Raw genomic sequence first — 19329 nt, 5'->3', positions numbered from 1 at the left:
TGTTCATCATTCTTCGATGCTTTTTTTTTTTATGAAATCATTCAGGGTATATTGAGAAAAGAACCCCATGAGAAGAAGAGAGTTTCACGTGTAATGTGTCAATCGAATAATGAGCGTCGTTTGCTTCTTTTCATGTTCTTCCCCTTTTTCGACCCTTTCCCTCATTTCGTGCTCTTCCCCTTTTAATGATTCTTCTTTTTTTTTTTTTTTTCTTCAAAATTTTGAATGTAGTACAAAGCAAAACACGTCTACCCTTCATACAACACTGACAGGTGTTGTTCCCCCTATGGAGTAGGAACGCATGAGCGAATTTTTTTGTTGCACACGCGGTACGTACATGTGTTCGAACACAGTGCCTGCGCTCACGCGGTGCATTTCGAAGAGAAAGTTATCTTATCCCCCCAATTTTATACCATGGATAATTCCCCAAAGGGGAACTTCCTTTTTTTTCAAAAGAATAAAAGTAATGATAATCAACTGAGTCATAAATGTGAAGACACCATGTATGCCAAAGGAGAGGACAAGAAAAGTGGGAAGAGGGGCGCCACAGACAGCAAAGGCATGACACCTGTCCTAAAGGATCAAGGGGTTAATATTTATATCAATACCCCACCGAGTATGTTTGATAAGAACATAAGCACGGGCCAAAAATATGATAGTTTGACTGGGGCCATGCCGGGCTCTTCCCCCATGGGTGAAAAAATTCCCGACCATATGCAGAGCATTTTTGCCGATCGGGGCGTAGACATGAAGAAAATGCCCTGGATGGAGGAGAAGGCAATCCCAGGCGGTATGAGTAGTTACGCGGTGAGGAATTACAAGGGTAGTGCCTACGCCGTCAGCGGTCACGGGGGGAGCAGCAACACGGAAGGCTCAAAGGAGCCCCCTAAGAACCCCCAGCAGTTTAAGCCCAAATTTAACAAAAATAAAAAAAATCCAACCAAGGAGGACAGCAACATGAACCCTATGTCGAAAGACATCAAAATTCGAAAAAGCAACATTCTAGAATTGAACAAGTTGCTGAAGGAAAATTTGAGGATAGAAGAAAATTTAAAAAAAAAAAAAAAAGGGGGAAGGAAATAAGGACGACGAAGAAGATGAAGATGACGAGGAGGAGTATGACCAGGACTACTACCAGAGGTGGGGGGACAACACCGGGGACAACAGCAGCAGTTACGCTCCCCGAAATGGTGCGCGCGATAAGGTAATTCCAGGGGAACACCAGGAACACGTACAGAAGGACCTGAGTAGCCAAGAGGAACTCTCTGGGGAAGGCAAAAGAGACAACGGAAAGGAGAAAAAGGAAAAGGCCAAGAGGAAAAACAAAGACAAGAACAAAGACAATAAAGGGAAAGGGAAAAATGAAGAGCGCGAAAGGGAGAAAGATAAATCCATTTCTAAGGGCAAAGCGAAAGAGTTTGACTCGAAGGATCAAGAGGAGGGCGACAAGAAGAAGGAGCATCTTTCCATTAGCAACCAGAACATCATCCTGAATAGCAGCCTGAACAGCAACGCGAATAGCAATCCGAGTACCACACCAAACAGTAGCATTAACGTCATGCTGAGTAACGCCTTGAATAGCGGACTGAATACCGGTCCCAGCATCATCCTCAACGCGGACAACAAAAACAGCGGGAAGAATAAAAAGGCGAAGAACAAGAAGGGGGACGCGCACCAAGGCAAGAAAAACGAACCTGGACAAAACAAGAATAATGATTCTCCACAAAACAAGAAGAATGATTCTCCACAAAACAAGAAGAATGATTCACCACTAAACAAGAAGAATGAAATGATGAAAAATAAGAAAATGGATTCCCCGCAAAACAGGAAGAACGATACGGGGCAGAACAGAAAGAACGACTCGCCGAATAACAGGAAAAATCATTCGTCACTAAACAGGAAAAACAAAAGGGAAGATTTCATCACAGGTATGAATGCAAATTTCCTGCTAGACCAAGGAGATGGGACAATGATCAAAAATGAGCTACTCATGGAAGGTAGTGTGATTGGGAAGAATAAAAATATGGACAGCTCGATGAACTTTTCCGAGCACTACAGTTACTATTACAGCAATAACAAAAATGACATTCCCACCATGAGCACCTCCAGAAGGGGAGCATTCAATAAAGTCCACTTGGATCTCTACTGCGACAGTAATAGTGGGAGCTACATGATGGATTCCAGTGACAGCAAAGGATTCAGGTATAAGAAGGAGCCTCGAAATGATATGTTCAAGTTTGGAAATAACAATTTTGGCAGCGCTAGTGGTCACGGCAGCGACTCCGGTCTTGTTGGGAGTGCAGGTAACCATGGCGGCTTTGGAAACCATGGCAGCCTCGACAACCTTGGGGGCCTATCCCTGAGCGACAAATTCCACATGAGTAAAAGTTTCTTCAAATCGCACGAAATGGGGAACTACCCTTTTCAAGATTTAAGCAGCACGTATGACAAGTATAAGACCTCCTTCGATCCCACCTCCTTGTGTGAATTTCTCGACCACGAGACGGGCAAGAGACATCTGCACAACAAAGGTTTAAGCAGCCACGGTGAGATGAAAAATGTTAAGGACAACAATCACAACGTCATGAACTTAAAAGCCACCAATATCATTGGCATCAACAGAACCAATCATATGCACCTCAATCTGAGCAGTAAGGATAACCGGCTCGGCATTACCAAAGGGAGCGATAAGAGAATGGCTAGCAATATGATACACCCGAGTGGCAGTCATCTAGGGAAAAAATATATGAGTAGCAAAAATTTGCAAAGCTTTAATAATAAGTTGAACTTTTCCAGCGAAGGAATCGAACTGGGCATGAGTCCCAAGATGAATATGTTTAACAACGTCGGTGATGTAGGCGGGAGTTCCCTGGGTGGGAGCAACGCGGAGGGGAATAATATGTCTGCGTCTAATATGGGTAGTCACCTGGCAAGCAATAACGTCGGAAGCAATAACGTCGGAAGCAATAACGTCGGAAGCAATAACGTCGGAATAAATAACCTGGGAAGTAGTCACCCAGGGAGCAGCCTAAGCAGCAACAACTTGGGGAGCAGCAACAGCGTGGGCAACGTACTGAAGGATGAAAGCCACCTTCTGGGGAGAAGAAGCTACAACAACATGCTGAGCAACAGCAGCATGAACATGAACCCCATGATGGACGGAGAAAATAATAATTTGCTCCACAATAGCTATGCGAACGTTACCAACGTAGTAAGCAGCAGCAATGGGATGGGTGGAAGTGGCAGCAAGGTGTATAACAGTGGGGTTGGTGAGGGAAACATGAACGAAAGCATGAATAATGTAGGAAGCTTAAACGGAACCACCTTCCAAACGAATAAGTCCAACTCTAGCGTAAATAACAGAGCAAACAGTAACAAGAATCATATGAATGACTTAGTGAGTGGGCAGAACTACGTAAGCAATGTCTTACTGTATGACAGTGGAGGGGATATGTATAATGGAAAGGTTGGAAGAATGAATGGCTATGCAAGGCACAACGTACCTCCCTTTTCAGGACAGAGCTTGGACAGCTACGCAAATCAGAACGTGGATAATTACGCCAACCAGAATGTCGATAATTATGCCAACCAGAATGTAGACCATTATGGCAGCCCCAACATGGACAGCTACGGAAATCCCAACGGGGACAACTACGGGAGCCCGCATTTAGATAACTATGGCGGACCGCATCTAGACAGCTATGCGAACCCTGTGATGGATAACTACGTGAACCCAATTATGGACAGCTACGCCAATGGAGCCATCGATGGATACGCCAACGCGCGCATGGAGAACTATACCAACCCACGAATGGACAATTATGACAACCTGAGTGTGGAGAACTACCCCAGCCCGAACTCGGACAGATACGCGAATCGCAACTTGGAGAATTATGCTAGCCCTAACGGGGACAATAATTATGCGAACCCTAATCTGGACAATAGTTATTCCAACCCTAACGTGGAGAATTATACTAACCCCCGCTTGGATAACTTCGTAAACCCGCACATGGACAATTTCGTGAACCCTCTCATGGACAGCTACATGAACTCGAACATAGACAGCTTTGCGAATCAGAATCTGGACAACTATACTGGCCAAAACATGGGCAGTTTTGCCGCCCCCAATGTGGACAATTTTGGTCCCCCCAATGGAGACAATTTTGGCTCCCCCAATGTGGACAATTTTGGCCCCCCCAATGGAGATAATTTTGGCTCGCCTAATGGAGATAACTTCGCCCCACCCAATGTAGACAATTTTGCCCCGCCTAATGGAGATAACTTCGCCCCGCCCAGTGGAGGAGAGTCCTACCCCCATGAGTACACGAATAGCCTTCCTATGAATTACCTAAACGGAGGAATGACATCGACACTGAGCAACAGCAGAGGCACATCTTCTATAAACAACATGAGTCAGCACTCAAACGAGCTTAGTATCACATCTGCGAACATGCTGAACAGTCTGGTAGGGAAAAAGAATAACTTGCTTCTCAGTTCCATGAACAACCCAGTCAGCAGCTCCAAGGCAAACCTCGGCGTGAGCTACATCAACGACACATTTAAGAAGGCGTCCAATTTGTTTTTAGAAACTGCCATGAAATGGACCAGAAATAGCAGTGGAAATAAAGTAAAAAGAAACAAAAATAAAGGGTCTCTAGAAACCAAAGGGGCAAATTACGAAATGACATCATCATCGAAGGAAGGAAACGGAAGTGGCATGTTGTCAGATAGAGGGGGCGTCAACTATGTACTGGAGGATCATCCTCCAGGGAGAGCAAAATATGTACATAATGGCGAAATGGCGGAGCAGACAAACGATAACGATGCCGCAAGTGCATTGACAAATGCAATCGCAATTGCCATCGCAAATGCGAACGCAACGTCTACCAATGGGGCAGACAGTAGCGTCCAACACATGAAGTGCCTCGAAAAAAACGATACCATAAAGAAGAAGGTCAAAACGGAGAAGAGGGCCCACGTGAAGAACATTAAAATAAATATAAACAAAATTAACCTGTTCCAAAATAAAAAGAGGAAATATCTGGCCGAAATTATCCGATGCGAACTTATTTGGGGCCCCACCAAAAATAAAGAACCCATCACTCCAGTGGAGAGTTGCGAGCTACACCCCGTTGTTATCATAAAAGATCAGTATGGACATCTCTACGACGACGATGAAGACAATGAGAACAATCCGATAGGAAAAACGGTTAATATTTTTTACAGATGGAGTAGAGGACCCCCTCGAACCGTTTGCTTTTTCCATCCACAGAAAATTGCTTGCCTACAATGCACCGTCACGTTTCGATGCTTCTGCTCCTATGAATGCTTCATGAAAGGGTTTGATCACTTGCACAAGTATTATCGGAGCAATGGTCTCATTAATATTCCTTCGCACCCGAATCTTCATACCTATGGCGTACCTTGCTCACCCTTCGATTGGGACAACTATGAGAAAAATATCGAGTTTGATGAGAGACACTACAACTCGCTTGTGCAGTCTGGGTTGCTAAACTCGCCCGATATGGAGAAGTGGGAAATAATTAACAATGAGAGGAACTACATCCCGTGTTTGAAAGACGTGGGGCACCAAATAATGCTGGAGACTATGTTGCTGGATAAGAATAACACGTCATCAGAGGACGAGACGACCAGCTCGGACGAATGTGAGGATGGCAGCGTCGGCGAGGATAGCAGTGCGGATGATAGCGATGTGGGAGTTGGCCAAGTTGGCGAAGTTGGCGGTGTTGACGAACTTCTTAAAGGCCAAGTGCGCGAGGGCAGCGATTGCGTCCTGTCCTTCGCCGATGAGAAGAGCCCGCGGAAGAAGCAACACCCCGCAGCGTACGCGCGGTATGGATCTGTGCAGTCGAGCGAGTTGGATTCGATAACCCCGGAGCAGGTGGCAAGCTTCAATAATATACACTATGCTGGTAACCATAAGGAGGAGGACCACTACTCCGGGCAGTTCACCGACGGAAGCGGCATCATCAGTGGGGAAGCAGACAGGCCTGACCGGAACCATGCAGGCACCACCAGGGTGTTCACCTCAAAGGGGGACTCCTCGACCGAGGCAAACAGGAAGCAATCGTTGTATAATCATGGCACGTTCAATGGGGACAATAACGTGTGTACGTCAGCAGCAGAGGAGGACAACGACCCAACGAAGGAAGCGTACACAAGAAGGAGTGCCCTTAATCACAGCGCGAATGGAGAAAGTGAAGGAAAGGAAAAGAGAATGGACCGTTTGGGAATTACTTCTATGCACAACCGGGACGACGACGACGCGCTTCTGCGTAGCGATGGAGCCATACGTATAAAGAGTGGAGGCGAACCGACAAGTGAGTTAAGCATCCCGAGTGCTGACACCAAGGAGGGGTTAACCGAATTGAAGGCCAACAACCTGACGACGCCTGCGAATGGATGCGCTGGAGAGAACGTCGAGGATAAGAAAACGAATGAGGGTAATGGAAGGGGCATGTCGAGTAGTCCTAGTAAAAGCGCAACGGACGAAGTGGAAGGCAGCGCCGCCCTGGACAAGCTCACCTCCGAAAGGGAAAAGAAGCAAATCCAGAGAACCGAGCCAACTCACTCAACCAAACCATCCCAGCAAAACACCCATGAGCTGAAGAAGAACAAGAAAAAGCGGAAAAAGAAAAAAATCTACATACTGGATGACCAAGTGTGGAACAACATAAGGGACCCCAACATTTATCACAAAATAATCACGGGGTGTTGTATCCCTAACTTGACTATCTCCCCGAACTATAACGTAACTTGTTTTAATAATTCCAATGCTACCAATCCTCAGAACCAGTTTACCATCATGACATGGAACGTGCTGGCCGAGATTTACGGAACGATCGAGGCGTTCCCTCACTGCGACCCTTATATGCTGGCCTGGTCCTATCGCAAGACGAAGATCATTCAGGAAATTTTGAACAACAGCCCGGACATCGTGTGCCTGCAGGTGGGTCCCCCCCTCCCCATTAGCCTCTGCTCATCACCCCGCTTCGTTTCACCACGCCCCGATGCGTTTCTCCACTCCCGATTCGTTTAACGACTCTCGCTTCTTTTCACACCCCCGCTTCTTTCCCCATAGGAAATCCAGAACGAACACTTCCTGGACTTTTTCAAACCGTCGCTGGGCGAATTCGGCTACGAAGGTGTGTACAAACAGAAGACAAAGGAGATATTCACGTCCCCGTCGGGAAAGAGAAGAGGAGGAAAGTACACAATAGATGGCTGCGCTATATTTTACAACAAAAAGAAGCTCAAGTTTGTGGAGACCTATGCCTTAGAGTTTAGCAAGCTGATCAAGGAGGCCTCCGTGTTTACTTTGCCAAAGGAGATTCAGAAAAACCCATGCTTGGTGAAGCGACTCTTAAAAGATAACGTGGCGCTGGTCATACTGCTGGAGTACATACAGCAGTATTCAAAAATTTATGACACTAAGGAGGAAGACGGGGAGGAGCAGAAGCCGAATAAAAATCTCATCATAGTTGCCAACACACATATTGTAGCAAACCCGGAAGCCAATTACGTGAAAATCTGGCAAACACAAATATTGGTTAAGGTCGTTGAATATTTGAAGATAAATTTTATAAAAAAATATGAAACTGTTCCCAGTTTGATTATATGTGGAGATTTTAACAGTACCCCTTCTAGTGCGGTCTACCAGTTGATATATAAAAAAACCTGCAGCAGGAGTCATGAGGACTTCAGTTCAGACAAGTATAGCCTACTGACGGATCTGCCCCTTGGACACAATTTAAATCTGAAGTCAGCTTACGCCATCTCGAAGTTACTCTCCCAGAAGCTTAACCCGGAAGAGTATACTTCCAATTTGGAGATCTTCGAACCTTTGTTTACAAATTACACCGGGAATTTCATAGGATGCTTGGACTACATTTTTTACAATGACGAAAATTTGAATATCATTTCTACCGTCAACATTGCTGATGAGAATCAGCTCATGCAGGAGGCGCACATCTACCAGCTGTCCAATTGCGCACTGCCTAGCCCCATTCGCCCCTCCGACCACTTGCCCCTCATCGCCAAGTTCGAGTTCAAGATTTATTGAGCCGCTGGGAGGCGGGGCTGCCCGTTGGCTGGTTCGCATGTTTTCGGGGTACAGTGCTTGGGGAATCCTAAACATCTACCGTCATCTGTTATGTCCCACTTCTCACCTCTCACCGTTCACCTTTCCTTTCTGTCTGGAGTGAAGTCTCCTCCCCGTTATGAATCTCGAGAAACCTGTCCACAGGTGTAGGCCATGGCCCGCGGAGGAAGTAGCTAGTCTCAAAAAGGGATCCTTTGCCGAGTTCTCCTCCCCCCCGAAGGAAGAACAACCCCTTTTTTTTGCCCAACCACGGCCACATCCAGATTATGCAAAACCGTTTTCATTTCAGAACCGTCGGTTGGCGAATTCAGATGGCAGCAGCAAATTTTGACCCCCTATATGAACGTGGCCAATTTTGATGACGGCCCTTTTTATCGCATCAAACTGTGCTGCCGTGCCTCCCACTTTACCCCACTGTATTAATTATTTTTTTTCGGTAATTAATTTTATTTACATTATTAAAAAATTAAGACGAATCGTGGTAAATGCACTGCGGTGGAACGATCCTCCTGCATCTTCACATGTGTACATACACATGCACATACGCATGGCTTGTTTCCCCCACCCATCTCCTTGCGCACTTCTCCCTCTATGCTGCATATTTCTTGCCCTTCTGGCACACGCGTAGGGATTGTTCCCCTTCGTCTATGCTACATTTTTAAATATAGCTAATTTTAAAAGTGAGTGTTTTTTTTTTTTTTTTTTAAACAGCTTTTCACGTGTGTTTTTCCATTTTGAATATGTCACGTAGCTTTACCCCTCCCCTCTGCCCGTCTGTGTGTACATAGCATATGTGTATGTGATGGTCCCTGTGTAACATAAATATACGCGTGCGTCCGTCGTTGGCTACTGCAGCGTATCTCTGTGACCCCAGGATGTATTTGCCGACACACACATTCATATCCTTGCATAAGCGCAAGCACGTGTGCACATGAATGCCCTTGGCCTTTTTTTTTTTTTGTCTTTCCCTTGTTTTGTGTTCTTGTTCGTAATTTATTTGTACCAAAAAGGAAGTGCACATGTATGTACGCATATATGTATATGGGTATATATATATGTGCACACATGTGTATGTTTTTTTATTATTTTTTCTTTTATATAAAATTTTTTTTATCAATGAACTGTTCCCATATCCGCTTAAAAAATATGAAAAGTGAAATTACCCTTTGTAGCCACCTATTGTTATGGGGTTCTTTTTTCAGCACGAGCGTTGTACGATATTACGACAGAGCGTGGTGATGCAAGGCATCCCCCAGGTGTCTGCAACATGCGAGCACATCTGAGTTGCCTTACCATTGGATGGGTGCCTTAGCCAGCAGTCAGCCTGCACTTCCCATCCACTTCGAAGTGGCATCACACTTGGATGGAGAAATTCTCAGAAGTGTTCTGCCATCGTTCCCCTACGCCAAATTGGATAAATCGCAGTGGTTATTTTTTTACAACACTAACGAGGTTGGGAAAGAATTTTCGAATCATGTGATATGGTCCCTTCTCCTCCATTCAGTGAGCTAACCATAAGGGGTGTAGGATTTCCATTACCTCCTTTGTTAGCGGCACCATTACATGCAACTACGGTGATGCAAGAGGCACGTGAACATCTTCATCAATTAAAAAGATGAATAAAAAAAAAAAAAAAAAAAAGGCTTCCCCCTTAGCATAAACAAATCTGGAAAAGGTGCCAAACACGCCAGCAACCCGTGTGAAGGGAAGCTATCTTTTCATGCCTCTCATTTTACTGTTTCACTCAGTGCCTTCCCCAACTTCATTTCGAGGGAGCGTCCGCCCTCCCATTATGGTGAATCCACCTTAATCACTTCGCGGGTGGGCAAACAGTAAGGGTAGCCTCTATAACATAGCGCACGTTAACGCTACCGCAAGTATAGAACAACCGAAGGGCAAGATTGCGCCCAGGCGAATGGGGAACCCCAAAATATATGGCATCATAACTTCACCGCGCAAAGGCAACAAATTCTTCCTCTTAATGTAATGGCAATGACTTAGCCGCATGTTGGCCAATTTTTACGTGCCTTCCAGAATTGTATACATTTTTGTCCCACCCCTTCTTTAAGTTTTTTTTTTTTGGAAAAAATTGCTGAGAAGTGCAAATAAAATGGGGCCCTCTTGCGCACCTCAGGACGGGATTTTTTCCGCGAACATTTTTTTTGTTTTCTCTTCTGCAACGCCGTATTTTTGAATAGCCAAAGGGGGTAAGGGGCAGGGTGAAAAAATGTGGTTCTCTTCGCCTGCGACTTCGAGGCGCGCATAGGGATGTGGTATATAAATAATTCTTATTAGCACCTTATATTAAACGGGCTGCGCATAAACAAAAAAATATGTATGCCAATATTGACGAGGCGATGCATAATTATACCTTCCATGCGACTATGTTATATATGCGCCCCACCTTCACAGGGCATACTGTTTTTTCCTCCAAGCGAAAGCTAAATCAGCGCACAGTCGGTACACTTTCACGTAGCACTGACAGAAGAAAGGGAAACAAAAAATAAAAAATACCGCTGTGGGGTTTGGGGGGCACTTTTGTACGGTTGTATGAGAAAAGGAAAAAAAAAACGTAAGCCAATTTTGTATAAGGTGAAAATTTCATTTTGGCGAAATTGTGGCTGAGTCAGCATTTTGCGTACGCCACAGGTGGTATTCTTCTGCGTAAACGTTGCAGAAAAAAAAAATATATATAAAGTAAAATAAAAAAGAAAAAAATAATTACGAATTAACGAGTTAACGAAACAACCATTTATGACTTAACGATTTATCGAGTAGCCAAACGAAGCGAAAGATATCGTAAAAGTAAACCCCCCGTTTGGCCGAAATACCAAACGCACAAGGTTTTCGTGGCATCCTTGAGTCATTCGCCAAGCTCGTGGGGATATCTACACTTTTTATTGTGCCTCTTGCGAAATCTGCGAAGGAAAGGCATTTTCAGTTGCCAAATTTTGTCGCAATTCTGCTAACACCGTGCTGAACGAAGAAAAACAAAATGGCGGAACAATTCACCATTCGTGTGAAGAAATACATGAGCAATCCCCTGCTACGAAGGAAGCAATTCGCCCTGGAAATATTACATCCCAACAAGGGCTCCGTGTCGAAGAAGGACGTAAAGGAGAAGTTGGCGAAAATGTACAAGCTCAACAATGTTAACACAATTGTCCTGTTCGGATTTAAATCGCTATTCGGGGGTGGAAAAACCAAAGGGTTTGGCCTGATTTACAACAGCGTCGATGCTGTTAAAAAATTTGAAAAGAAATACAGACAAATAAGGGAGGGGTTAATAACGAAGGAGAGCAAACCCGGACGAAGGGCTGCGAAGGAATTGAAAAACCGAAGAAAGAAGGTATGCCTTTTTTTTTTCCCCCTCCTGTTTTGCATAGCGGTTACGCAAATATGCCATTTTGCACGTGACGCATGGGTCAGCCACGGGGGGCGCTTCATCATTCGGCTGCGCCCCCAGTGCGTAGTCGCCAATTGAGTTCTCTGTCCGCGCGATTGTCCGACTGTACAACTGTGAAACTGTACACGGTGCAACTTTTTTTGCTTCCCTTTTTTTGTCTGTTGATTGTTCTGTTTTTGCCTCACGAGGCAATATTTTTTTTGCACATGTTCTGGCCCACCCACTGATTATTTATTTTATTTATTTTTTCTTTTCCCCTCCAGGTACGCGGCACGGCCAAGACAAAGGTATCAGGAGCGAAGAAAAAGTAAACTCATGTGCCCCCTCACTTTTGCCTATTCGTACTTGCAAAGTTTTGTGTTTCATTTGGATGAAATTACACAGTCGGTTGTTTATGATTTTTATTTTATATCCCTCTAATGGCATTTTTTTTTTCCCGTACTCCACACTTCTTTTTTCTCCCCTCTGCTTTGCTACTAACGTTCACCATGACATGTTTACCTACTCGTAAAAACAACACGCCGCTGCACAAGCTTTTACGGCTTTCGACATCACGAGCAACAAAACGGGAAAAGTAAAAAGTAAAAGAAATTTTTAAATCGCAAATGTGGAGAGTACTCCCCCTGCGCGACCAAAAAAAATGACGCGTCTCGTTGCCAAAATGATGAAGTATCAGAAAGTCTGTTTCGATTGAGAGGTCACGCTGCAGGGACTATGTTCCGCATTAGGGTTGATATAGTTGTTCCCCTTTTTGCCAAGAAAAAGTTCCCCATCGGTAAGGGGCAACCCATGTTGTATATGGGCAAACCGTATAGACCATGCACATACGACGACAGTCTGCTTACCCCAATGGTGCGAGCACCTGCCCCGAATTGTTCTTTCCTTTTTTTCCGCTTCACTGTGGAGCAGTCCACATGGAGCTTTACAAATTAAGTTCCCATCCGGGGGAACAAATTCGGAGAAAAAACAGATAAGAAAAAAAAAAAAAAAACTCATCACAATGCAAATATTATTGCGCTCGATGCTGCATAAAAGGAACGGTGTTGTCTGCACCGCTGATATTGAGGATGGTATCTCCACAAATGAGAAGTTATGAAAAAACTATGCAGAATTTGAGGAGCCGCTTCTTAAATTTGGTAATTGCGTATTCGGGGGTATCGGTAAGCTCCTCCAGTTTGCCTCCACTTCGGGGAATGCCCCGATCGGTCTGTTCTGTACCTGCTTCCCCCCTACTTTTGCTACTATCCGGGATCTGCGTGTGGTAGGAAGACAAGGCTAGCAGGAGAATGATGTGCCAAAGGGAGTGCTTAAAAAAGGAGCGAATGTTCCCCTTGGATGGATTTCGAAAAATGGCCTGGAACTTGTAAAATATGTAAACATTCGGCAGAAGGGACGTTAGAATATACATGTAGGAAGTGTACCCACAAAAAAAAAACAAAAGAGGTAATGATGATAAGAGAATTAAGTAGGGCCTACACAACTTGGCTGTATATAATCCATTCTGGTTATCCTGCAGGGGAAACATTTTATATTTCCCTTTTAAATAATCATCTCTATATAAATAGGCTATGGAGTAGAAATGGGGAAACTGCCACAACAGCTGTGTAATGAATAGAATCCAAGGTTCAGGGACAAGTAAGTTTTGCGCCACTGCTGTGCAACCCATTAGAGTCGGAATCGAACCCACGATGGACCCTACGTGCGTGTTATACGGTGTTCTCCTCTTTAAGGGAGTATACACACATGCGTATAGAAATATGTTAAATAGGCCAAGTACAGCTGTCATGGGGTTATTTAAATGGTACAGGATTCCCGATCCTAGGATGGCTGTCAAGGTACCAAACATTTTTGCATTCCTAAGAGAAATTTGCTTATTATTACATACAAGTGGTCTCCGTTTAGTCCGCTGCATTACTTTGTCTATGTCCCTTTCGATGATCTGGTTAAACGTATTGGCGCTACTGCTGCAGAGGTATACGCCAATAGCTAGGGAGGCAAATTCGGTTAAGTTCGATCCCCCCAGCATGAAATATCCGAACGTGCTACTTATCGTTACCCACAGAGTTAACTTAAATTTTGACAACTCAAGATAAGTACGCAAGTGAGGGTAGCTACCCAGATGGGTACATCTTCCCTTCTCATTGGTATGATCATTGATTGTGTCCTGGAGCTGTTCCCCACTTTTTATGAATTCTTCAGCGATGGAAGGTCCGAAGAAAGGCTTGCCCTCCGTCCTGGGGAACCCATACCTTTTGCCTTTTTCTCCGTCACCCGTAAGGGCAATTAAACCTTCGTTGGTCTCTTTCACTGGGGTGAATTCGACTTGGATGGACGCTGTCACAGAGACAGTGTCTTCCTCCACCCTGCCTGCCTTCTCAATTTTTAACACCTTTGCTGTATGGACTCTCATCACATTTACCATTTTGGAAGTCCCATTGTTCTTCCTTCTCCAACCATCTAATGATAAGTATTTTCTGTAAAAGTGTACTAACCTTAGTTGGGCACTTCCATTAATTGTGTCCTTCCTCTCTGTATAGCTGCCACCCCCCTTACACGTATAGTAGTGCGTTCTACTATCACTGCAGAGGAACAACCTGCATGGTCTCTTAACCGTAACGAACTTGGATCCCCCCGATTGAAACTGCTTTTTCCCTACATACATGCTAAGTAGACACCCTCTTCCATGCATCGTTTTCGTTCTATCATTCCGTTAAAAAAAAAATGGGGGGGGCTGGGGGAGGAAAATAGAAAAAGGGGACATTCTCCATCAAATAAGCCTGCTTCTATTTCATCGTTGGCCTAATTGCACTGAATGGTACGTATTAGCAAGGATGAGGGTCAAACCATTCACATGTGTAACTAGTTTATTATTAAACGGGGATGCAGATCCTGTTTGGTATCCTCCCTCCCATGCTGCATATGCACCTGAGAAATGTGCGGCCAAGCACGTCCTCCAATGTATGTAAATACGGAGTGGGTAAAGTCATGGAAATGAAAAAAAAAAATGGTGAACTGTATGGAAAATTCTCTCCTAACGGGAACACTAACGGGGGAAATGAAATGGTATTAAAAAGGATCTGCGTTTTTTTTTTTTTTTTTTTTTTAATTTGGTGAATTCTCCCCTTGGGGCTACAAAGAGTGAGCATACTTCCAACACGTATGACGCGCGTTAATGGGGGAGGTGAAGTGCTTATACCAGGCTGATAACAATCCCGAAGCGTAGTTTTACGCCACTCCCTATCAAATTTGCGCTAAGGTGAACTGAGCACCAAGCACATCTTTAGGCAAACGACCCCCATTGGGCACTGCTCCCACATCTTGCTCGTTGGACGTTCCCTGAATTTTCGCCATCAACAGCTTCGTACCATCTGGTATGAAAGAAAAAGTACCCACAATCTGCGTGTAAATTTTTTTTTTCCCGGAAGTCGATGTACAAGCATGCATCAGGGAAAATGCGTCCCTTTTATCCGCGTCAACTGCGTAGCCGCTAAAGTGGGCAAACTCATTTTTGTTGTTTATGCTCAGACGAAACGTTCTTTTTCAGTGTCACATACTTTATTGGCTTTCCTTTTCCCTTTTTTCTGCACTCCAAAATAAATGCGTGGTGAATGTTTTTTTTCGCGTAACGGGGTGGAAGTATCGAATGGGTACATTTCCTGTGCCCCTTTGCCTTCCCGCTACACACCGACATTGGCAGCTGGGCATATGTGTATGCCTTTAATTATGTAATCCCCGTCCAATCGTAAGAACTACAGAAGGTGTTCATTTTTTTGGGAAACGTCTTATCTGCTGGAACTCGCGGCGCACGCCCTATCACAGACGCCGGACAGCTGGGATGCACCCCACAAGGGACGGTACTGCGCTGCAGTAATATCAAACCATTATGGTGGCTAGCAAAAGTGTGCAGTGGCGTCGATCGGGAGCCCGCCAGGAGGTCCTGAGAGGAGCGCAGAAAAAGCAGCATAGCGTCACAATTTCGTCAACGTGACAGTTCAACATTTCATTTTGTTTCCCTTTTAAGCGTTACGCGGAAGGGCTACCTCATGAGCAAAGTGACTCGTGAACTCGTGAAGGCATCGCCACCTAGACACAGACCAAACTGTTACGCACAATGCTTAAGCCAGGCCCCGCCTTTTTTACTTCCACCATGGCGAATGAGAACCTTCGTATTGTATGTTGTATCTTTCGACTGATGCACAGACAAAATGTGTGTGCAAAAGAAAAGAAGAAAAAAACATTAAAAAGGCTGTCAATTCATTGTACTGCTCAACTAACAGTGCAGTAGATTTTTACCAAACTGGGGAGTTCATTCCATGGTTCAACCGGATGTTGTGTGTGCAGGGTTTGTGTAAAAGTACGAGATGGTGAGTAGGAAACACCGGGGAGGGGGGTTCTCACTTGGGATGAACTGTTCGTGGTTATTCACCTGCGGGGTTTGTATTTTTTACTTTTTTTTTTTCTACGCACAAAGCTGTCCATTTCAAAAAAAAAGAAGAAAAAATAAAAACAATTTGGCTGTTTTTTTTTTTTTTTTTTTAAATAGCCATACTTTCATTTCGCCTGAACAGAAATGGACAGCTTTGTCCCCCAAAAAAAAAGAAACAAAAGAGCCACCTGCGATTTTGCGGAAGTCTATCCGTTGATTGCCCTTCGAAGAAAAGTTCGCTTCTCTTCATGCTGACCCATCACACGGGGGATAAAACTTCAGACAATTTCGCCAAACGCAGCGTTAATGTGAACTGGTTTCATTTGACACCCTTTTTAGCTCATACACAGGCACGTCGGACAGGAATGCACATAGCGTTTTACACTTTGGCGTTAAAAAAATATGCCTCTTCTTGATGGTAAGGACAGACCACCTCTAACCGTTGAGGTGCAGAAAAGAAGTGCAATTAACGGAACGGGGTGAAACCAAATAGGCTACCTTTAAATTGCCAACGTGGAGCCACGGTGATGAAAAAGGTGACCGCCCACAAATGGGAGTAACAGAAGGTGTAGTAAGTATATAAGCAAAGTAGGCATCCAAGTGTGGGTATTTAAATCGGCGATGTGTACACTTCTGCGTAGGAATATATATATGTTTGCACGAATGGGTCATTCACTTCCGGGTTAAAAAATGCGCTTCTCTTAGCCGTCTGGTCCTGTTTATGGCAGACGCTTCACCTGTATTGTATAGAGTTTTCCCTGCCCCAGTTAAGCGCCATTCATTTGCTTATTTTCCAGGCGTGATTAATGGGCCACCTTGGGGGGGAGGTGCACAAAATTATGTGAATATGCCGTTTGCGAAATGTATACACAACGTAGGAATGTTAACATAACACTGCCATTTGGGAGAAGGCAAAAAAGGAGTTTTTTTTTTTATTCTTTTTTTTTCATCCTTTTAACACTTTTCCTTCTTCTGATTGAGTTGTCTGTACAGGGGTAAGGGGGGAACATTTTTTCGTCCAGTGGAACTCAAAAATAAAATAAAATAAAAAGGGACCTGCGAAACGTGAAGCACAGAAAAAAGAGGTAACACAAATGGCACTTTTTCCAATACATACTTATTTGCCAACATGCCCATTTGACACTTTTTTTTTTTTTTTTTGACGTGTTTCTTCTGCCAACCCATGGGGTTATACGTCACTTACACGTATTTGTGTAGTTATTTATATTTAAGAAGACTTTAAGAAGGTTTTTCCCTTAATTGAAATCTTTTTTTTTCTTCTTTCCTTTTTTTTAAATTTGTGCCAATTTTATAACTCAATATATGCATGCGAGAAAGGGATTTTTTTTTTTTTTTGTATTTATTTTTCCAAATTGCATAAACACAATTAAAACGAAAAAACCCTTTAAAACATATTTCGCTTTTTCCTTGCTTTTTTCTTTTTCTTTTGTTTTTTACCCTTCATATGTATATTTTACCTGTATATGTATATGCCTAGGCGTTAGCATTTTAACATACGTTTTTTTCATCTTACATAACTCCCCTGTACATTATTGATACGCGCGTTAACCATACGTTTGAGAGACGTACGTACTGACATTAGCATGCATATTGACATACGTGTACTTAATTGCGCTTGCCCCTTTGTGTAAAGTTTATGTTGTTGGGCCATTTCTCCGTTTCCCCATTTGGCCATTCCGCCCTCGCAGCTGACCGTTCATAGTCACCGCTTGCTCATCGCTTGTTTATCTCTCGTTCATTCGTCGTTCCCCTGTTGGTATTGGTGCCTCCCACCCCTCTTAATCACAACAGCGTTACAATTTCATAAGGGCTTCCTCCTCCATTTCGCTAGCGGAGCTTAGCAAACAGCATTCACCATTATAGCATTTTAACCCAATTTATCTTACTTTTTTTTTGTTCCGAAAATGCGACCATGTGATCCCAATTCAGCTTTCTTTGGGTTTATGGGGATCGCCGCGTCCTCCATCTTTTCGAGTAATACTTTTTTTTTTTTTTCGTTGAGAAGGAATTCATTTCCGCAACGCCAATACATGGATGTGGTTTTGCAGCCACCTCCGTGATCAAGTTGTGTATCTTCAGTTGCTACCATTGGGGGACTAATTTTGCCGACCCCCGTGTGTACTCTCTCCTTGCCACTCCCCCCTTTGTGTATACTATCATGTTCAGTATTGACCTGCGTGAAAAGTTATGCACACTTCGTATGTAAATTGTTTCTTTGTTCATTCCGCTTCACCTCTACTCCACCCTTCCTTTTGCAGATCTCGGGGCCGCCTATGGTACGGCGAAGAGTGGCGTAGGGGTGTGTAGTGTTGGTGTTATGAGGCCCGACTTAATCATGAAATCGATTTTGCCTGTGGTTATGGCTGGTGTCCTTGGAATCTACGGAATCATTATGTCCATCCTTATATATGGAAAAAGTTAGTGACACCCATACGCCGATGCATCAACCGGGGGTGTGCGCACGAAATGGCGAATAATGTGATTCACACGCGGCAGGTTGTTGGGCGCGTTGGAAGCGATCTGCTGATGTTAGCCCCTACGGAGAGATGCACACTGGCGCAAGTGCACACCTATGAGTATACCTATATTTCCCCCCCTTTTTTTTTTTCCTCCCGGCAGTGACCCCCGCGCAAGATTATTCTACCTTTTCCGGATACACCCACCTGGCGTCTGGACTCATAGTAGGACTGAGTTCATTGGTAAGGGCAGATTTTTCGAAACGTTTGTCCTGTGATGTGTACATAAGGGTGTACTTCTCCGTCCCATCGCAACTGCGCCATGGTGTCAGTGTGGTGTGTCGAATCAGTGGATCCGCAAGTGAGGCGAACGCGTGAGCCATCTTTTTGTTTTTCCCTTTTTCACCCTCCTCCTGCAGGCCGCCGGACTGGCTATCGGAATTGTTGGTGACGCTGGGGTAAGAGCCAATGCGCAGCAAAACAGATTGTTCATCGGAATGATTTTAATACTTGTCTTTTCGGAAACCCTGGCGTTATATGGTGAGAACAGCGGTGCGAGGCTGTCCGCAATGGATGGCTGACTACAACTGTATGGAGCTCATATGCATGTTATGTGGGTGTTTTTTCCGACCCATGGCTGCACGTTTTGCTGTCCGTTGATTTGCCTTCCACGCTTATGTATTCCCTTTTCCGTAGTCTACTCCAGGCACACACACACAATCTATCTGTGCTTTCTTCCCCCTCCCCCAGGTTTAATTATCGGCATTTACATCTCCATCTCCGAAACTCCGAAGCTTTGTGACTCCTATACAACTGTTTAGGGTGTCCCAATTTTTATTTATTTTACCTGTTCCTTTTCGCGGGAAAGTTCTCTGCCCCCCCCTTTTTTTTTTTTTTT

At 44.3% G+C, this 19329-nt stretch overlaps 4 protein-coding genes across 4 annotated transcripts; 3 read left to right on the top strand and 1 right to left on the bottom strand.

Annotated features, from left to right (window-relative positions):
* Positions 1-414: 414 nt before the first annotated feature.
* C922_01336 (hypothetical protein) lies at positions 415-8083 on the top strand (the record flags this gene model as incomplete). Its single annotated transcript, XM_008816942.1, has 3 exons — positions 415-1016; positions 1141-6970; positions 7103-8083. The coding sequence occupies 3 exons, from the start codon at positions 415-417 to the stop codon at positions 8081-8083; spliced, it is 7413 nt and encodes a 2470-aa protein (XP_008815164.1).
* A 3034-nt stretch (positions 8084-11117) lies between these two features.
* Positions 11118-11839, top strand: C922_01335 (30S ribosomal protein S24e; the record flags this gene model as incomplete). Its single annotated transcript, XM_008816941.1, has 2 exons — positions 11118-11471; positions 11792-11839. The coding sequence occupies 2 exons, from the start codon at positions 11118-11120 to the stop codon at positions 11837-11839; spliced, it is 402 nt and encodes a 133-aa protein (XP_008815163.1).
* Positions 11840-12618: 779 nt separating this feature from the next.
* Positions 12619-14217, bottom strand: C922_01334 (protoheme IX farnesyltransferase; the record flags this gene model as incomplete). The annotated part of the gene is made up of 1 exon (XM_008816940.1): positions 12619-14217. One exon carries the CDS (start codon positions 14215-14217, stop codon positions 12619-12621), a length of 1599 nt encoding a protein of 532 aa, XP_008815162.1.
* Positions 14218-17879: 3662 nt separating this feature from the next.
* C922_01333 (V-type proton ATPase proteolipid subunit) lies at positions 17880-19012 on the top strand (the record flags this gene model as incomplete). Its single annotated transcript, XM_008816939.1, has 4 exons — positions 17880-17949; positions 18234-18392; positions 18595-18674; positions 18851-19012. The coding sequence occupies 4 exons, from the start codon at positions 17880-17882 to the stop codon at positions 19010-19012; spliced, it is 471 nt and encodes a 156-aa protein (XP_008815161.1).
* Positions 19013-19329: the final 317 nt, after the last annotated feature.

Source organism: Plasmodium inui, assembly GCF_000524495.1.
Source record: "Plasmodium inui San Antonio 1 unplaced genomic scaffold supercont1.4, whole genome shotgun sequence".
Lineage (NCBI taxonomy): Eukaryota > Apicomplexa > Aconoidasida > Haemosporida > Plasmodiidae > Plasmodium > Plasmodium inui.
The sequence above is the reverse complement of the archived record's forward strand: the minus strand, read 5'-3'. Positions and strand labels throughout refer to the sequence as shown.